Source organism: Salvelinus sp. IW2-2015, linkage group LG7, assembly GCF_002910315.2.
Source record: "Salvelinus sp. IW2-2015 linkage group LG7, ASM291031v2, whole genome shotgun sequence".
Classification (NCBI taxonomy): Eukaryota; Metazoa; Chordata; class Actinopteri; order Salmoniformes; family Salmonidae; genus Salvelinus; species Salvelinus sp. IW2-2015.
In genome coordinates, this window is record NC_036847.1 from 17478020 (window position 1) to 17484019 (window position 6000).

The 6000-nt window shown below is 41.0% G+C and overlaps 1 protein-coding gene across 2 annotated transcripts in view; it reads right to left on the reverse strand.

Moving 5' to 3' along the window:
• The window catches only part of LOC111966512 (AMP deaminase 1), a 35691-nt gene extending 31756 nt beyond the window's left edge, over positions 1-3935 (reverse strand). For both annotated transcript variants that reach the window (XM_070444483.1, XM_023991218.2), the window contains exon 1: positions 3805-3935. In XM_070444483.1, coding sequence (XP_070300584.1) covers positions 3805-3826 — 22 coding nt within the window. In that variant the 5' untranslated portion in view covers positions 3827-3935. The remainder of the gene's footprint in view (positions 1-3804) is intronic.
• Between the last annotated feature and the right edge of the window lie 2065 nt (positions 3936-6000).

Sequence of the window (6000 nt, forward strand, 5' to 3'; positions counted from 1 at the left end):
TTGACTGTGTTGTCCTTAAGCCATTTTGCCAACATTTGGAAGTATGCTTGGGGTCATTGTTCATTTGGAAGACTCATTTGCGAGACTCAAGCTTTAACTTCATGACTGATGTCTTGAGATGTTGCTTCAATATATCCACATAATTTTACTTCCTCATGCCATCTATTTTGTGAAGTGCACACCAGAACCTCCTGAGCAAAGCACCCCCACAACATGATGCTGCCACCCCCGTGCTTCACGGTTGGACTGGTGTTTCGGCTTGCAAGCATCCCCTTTTTCCTCCAAACATAATGATGGTCATTATGGCCAAACAGTTCTATTTTGTTTCATCAGACCAGAGGACATTTCTCCAAAAAGTATGATCTTTGTCCCCATGTGCAGTTGCAAACCATAGTCTGGCTTTTTTTATGGCGGTTTTGGAGCAGTGGCTTTTTCCTTGCTGAGCAGCCTTTCAGGTATGTCGATATAGGACTCGTTTTACTGTGGATATAGATACTTTTGTACCGGTTTCCTCCAGCCATCTTCACAAGGTCCTTTGCTGTTGTTCTGGGATTGATTTGCACTTTTCGCACCAAAGTACGTTCATCTCTAGGAACAGAACGCATCGCTTCCTGAGCGGTATGATGGCTGCGTGGTCCCGTGGTGTTTATACTTGCGTACTATTGTTTGTACGGTGAACGTGTACATTCAGGCTTTGGAAATTGCATCCAAGGATGAACCAGACTTGGGAGTCTAAAAAAAAAATCTGAGGTCTTGGCTGATTTCTTTTGATTTTTCCATGATGCAAGCAAGAGGCACTGGGGCTGAAGGTAGGCTTGAAATACATCCACAGGTACGCCTCCAATTGACTCAAATGATGTCAATTAGCCTATCAGAAGCTTCTAAGCCATGACATAATTTCTGGAATTTTCCAAGCTGTTTAAAAGACATATATAACCTAGTGTATGTTAACTTCTGACCCACTGGAATTTGATACAGTGAATTATAAGTGAAATAATCTGTCTGTAAAAATGTTGGAAAAATTACTTCAACTGTATATATTACACAAAAACCTTTTATTTGACATACCTACCTTTTTTCAATCCACAACAATTTAACATGTACATTTTGTAACCATGTTGACTATGCAGGGCCTTTTACTTAATATGACTCAACTTGAACACAACCGACTATGAGTTTACATCCATTGTAGCAATCTCGGAATGTTCCTGTGTTGTGTTTACGTTATGCCCTGGGCATGCTCCAACCTCAAATATCTAACCGCTGCACCCACTGTCACCCTTATCCAGTCAGCCAGCAATGCCTCCTGGAGAGCAGCTGTCTGAACGATAGCACTTCTATTTTCTACCCCTTCAAAAAAATCTGTTTGTGATATCCCTCCCCTCAGACAGCAGGGCCCCTCTATGATTGAATTACACTCAGAACTCATTACAATAGTCATACAGGGAGCTGATAGAGATGATACAGTACTATTCAGTACAGTATTACAAGAAAAACATGGCCAGCTGTGGCTAACAGCCTTAGTAGAAAAATATAACAAAACAGAAATAACCACTTGATTCTGAATGGTGACGCAGGTCTAGTGTTCATTTACACAACATCATTCAGAAACTGATATAGCATTAAACTATTGCACAAAAATGCAGTGGGTTCACTGGTATCAATGTGCTATACTACAAGTATATAACTGGGTGGTTCGAGCCCTGAATGCTGATTGGCTGACAGCCGTGGTATATCAGACCGTATACCACGGGTATGACAAAACATTTATTTTTACTGAACCTAATTAATTACACCACAAATGCATGGTGCCTAAGAAAAGGCATTAGCTGGGGTATATTGGCCATATACCACACCCCCTCGGGCCTTATTGCTGAAATATCTAGCAGTGTTAACAAATCATTGCAACATTTATTCAGGAAAAGCTACTTCAATTGACTCATTTGTGGTGTAATTAGGGCAGTAAAAATAAATGTTGCAAAATGTATTCAGCAAAAAGCTACTACAGTACACTCATTTGTGTGTCATTGTTATCTGGGAAATAGTTATAATTACGTTGGTAACCAGTTTATAATAGCAATAAGGCATATCAGGGTTTGTGGTATATAGCCAATATATCACAGCTAAGAGTTGTGCCTAAGAACAGCCCTTAGCTGTGGTATATTGGCTATATATTGGCTATATACCACACCCCCTCGTGCCTTATTGCTTAAATGACCAACACAAAATGTTTGGCTGAAATACAACATGTCCTGTGTTCTTCCATAACGACACTTGACCAAGCAGAATTTGCTGACAAGTTACAGCRGTCAATCTCTAACTTTCTCAATTTCACTGCTCTGACGCAACCACTCAGCATATCCCTCATTCAATTTCTCCTCTACTCTCAATCTAAAAGGCAACACCAGTACAGGACATCATGTAACATTGTGTATTATAGTACATCCACACACGTTTAATGTAACATAACAGGTATTGGACAGAAATACTGGAACTGGGAAGACTCTCCAACACTCCGTCAGAGAATTTTGGGGCTCCCCGAGTGGCGCAGCGGTCTAAGGCACTGCATCTCAGCGCTAGAGGTGTCACGACAGACCCTGGTTCGATTCCAGGCTGTATCACATCCGGCCGTGATTGGGAGTCCCATAGGGCGGCGCACAATTGGCCCAGTTTCGTCCAGGTTTGGCCGGGGTAGGCAGTCATTGTAAATAAGAATGTTCTTAACTGGCTTACCTAGTTAAATGAAAAGAATGTGATCATGTGGACTGCTTGCTCATAGGTGGAGGTTCATATTATGCCTTAACTTCATATTGGAACTGTATGCATCTTGCCAGCAAGGTGTTCGCAGGGCCGGATTACCAAATGGGCACGGCCCCCTGGGGCCCCAACCCCGTTGGCATATAATAGCAAAATATGTAGAATTGCAGTAAATTAGATTAAAACTTTGACATTTTCTCTCAGCCTCATGGCAAAATGTGAACAAAAGCATGAGATGAGCTTTAAAACAGAAAATCATGCCCCATAGCAACAACATCAAAAAAGTGTGTAGAATAGCATTACATAGCTGCACATTATTCTCTCTGCACCATGACAAAATGTGTTGAAATTTAGGAAGTTATCCCCGGGTCCCCAAATGCGGTAGTCCATTTGATTAGACACTAAAGCTGTCAAGCTAATTCTCTGCCCATCACTAATAATGTCAGTGACATTGGCTAGCAGACAGACAAACAAATGCCTCAATGGGTATGTACCACCAGAACAGTTGGTCTGGTCTGTGCCCATGCCACAAAACCTGGTGTGACTGCGTCAGTAAATTAAAATACCAAAACTCTCTGATATTAAGGCAAATTGAGATTAGTAACTCATTAGAAACTGTTATCCTATGTAAATCCTTAAAATTAACATTTATGAACAGATTTCCTAAAATGTTAAAAAAAAACTAAAAAACATGAGTGGATAAATCAGCAGTTATCAGCAAGTTACTGACTGACTCTTGCAAATGTCAGAAAGTCACCAACATATAATTTGAGTCTGACATTCACAATTAAATGTGTGTTCCGTTAGAAAACAAGCTGTGAAATAAATGTAAACCCTGAAAGATTAAGACTGGATAGACAAATCATTGTACAGAAGACTATTACCAAAGAGCTACATTTTCATATATAAAAAAACTGCAATCTGAAAAACTGTTTATTGGCTATGTTGCTGCATGATAGAGCCACCAACAATCTCAGGCCTGGGCATGCCTTGAGTGGGGCAGCAGTCTGTCAATACAATGTCAGCGGCACCCACCAGACGACTCACCTGGCATATTGACTTTAGGCATGGTGATGGCTGTTCGCTTCCACAAACGTGCTCCCTGAGGACTAGCAAAGCTGGTCAGCTACTGGACCGGTGTAGCAGGGAAATGTAGAGTCATCTGCCTCTCCAGTGCAATATGAAGCTGTGCCTGCGCCGTGTAACCAGAGCCTGCAATGCCCACACAGGATACGCAAAAGAGGATCCTGCGTGCCCACTCTATTTTAAGTTTTAATATCTGTCCCGGTCTCCCTGACAAGTACAGACAGAGGGACAGAGGGAGACGGTCTGGTGTTATACAAGTCTGATAGCTGGTCAAGTTCAAGAGTACACACTTATTTTTCTGTTTCCATAAGGGTGGTCCTGGTCAGTGGGAAAACAACTGGGAAATCATTATCAGGAAAACTAGTCGGCACTGAACAGTCTAGACAATCACGTATACACTTAAATAATGTTTTTAATTATACCTTATAAACTGGATGGCTCGAGCCCTGAATGCTGATTGGCTGACAACCGTGGTATATCAGACTGTATACCACAGGTATGACAAAACACTATTTATGCCACAAATGCGTGGTACCTAAGAACAGGCCTTAGCCGTGGTATATTGGCCATTTACCACACTCCCTCGGGCCTTATTGCTAAAGTATCTAGCAGTGTTTACAAATCATTGCAGAATATATTCAGGAAAAGCTACTACAATTGACTCATTTGTGGTGTAATTAGGGCAGTAAAAATAAATGTTGCAAAATGTATTCAGCAAAAGCTACTACAGTACACTCATTTGTGACCTGGGAAATAGTTCCGAACACAAAAGAAGCATCAAATATCCAGCCGTTTCTGAAACAACAGCAGAGAACCTGCGTTAAGTCAAAGTAGTCCACTTCTCCCCCCCAAAGGCCTTTGAGCATGTGTGCAGGGAAGGGCAGCTTTTTATTAGCCAAGAATAGCCAGGTTGCTGGTTGGAAATGTAAGAACATATAAAAACTAAGGCACAACGGACAAACCAAGCCTGAAAAGCTGCATGGTCCAGAAAAAAGCATTTTGGCTGTAGAGTCTCCAACAACACTGACAAATTACCTACTAAATCTAGTCACAACTATGAAAGAGTAACCACTTGAGATCACATAATCTTATGAGTGTGTGTGGATCCATTTCCATCATGCAATGTTCCTGCTTTTCCTACACTGCAGAATTTAAGTCCTCCACTCCCTGACAAGCCTAAGGTTAAAACGTGTAAGAAAATGTTCACTGAGAAATAGGTACTGTAATCTCAAATACAAGATATTCTCCTTTCTCCCACTTTCATGCTCCAAAGGGTGCCAAACTCAATAATTTAGCTAATATGACTTCTGCTTGACCAGGAAAATAAACCAAAGTAAAGTAAACCAATCTGATAGATCCTTTAAGAATATATAAAGGATGTATTGATAAAACATTCTGAAATGTCTTTTGATTAATCTTGAACAGACAAGATACAACTCCTCCCAGTTTGGCAAGGAGAGGAAGCTCATGGAAGTTTATAACCTTTTTTTGGTACACTTTTAAGACAGTACTGGGAAGAAAAACTTGAAGCTAAGAACACGTGTGAAAACACCTAAGCCCATGCACCAACCTCATACCCGATTCTCCAATGTCCCCCAGTGCTTTCTCAGAACAGCCCTGAAGACACAACCAATCTATTTAGGGAATGCAATCCCAAATGTCAAAGCTCATTTCAGTGTGCAGCCAATAAAGGAAATCAAGTAAGAGAGATGGATTGAGAGCAGGGAGGTGGGCAGTGGGAGACATTGGGTAGACAGGCGGGAGGTGGCCAGTGAGGGGCATTGGCAGAGAAGTTTCCCTATACTCTGAAAATAAATATCAGATAATTTGAGGGACTAATTCCTGGTCCTCTGACCCCAACTGGTCACATTACAGAAGATTAACAATAACGATAGATCTTTCCGCATTATTGCCAAAGTGATATAAAACTGCACTCTACATGTTATTGTATGTCATGATCATGAATGACATACACAATAAATAAATTTATAGATGCAAAAAGACTTTATACAAGCGAGCACAGCCTCATCGACTCCTTATGAAGAAAGGTTTCCTGGAAATATCTTGTCCAAAATGAGACAAACAAATTCTTACCATAGGAAAGGAGTTCCTGGAAGGGAAAAAAATATCTTTCACTTAGCCTCTTCTCTAGTGGGT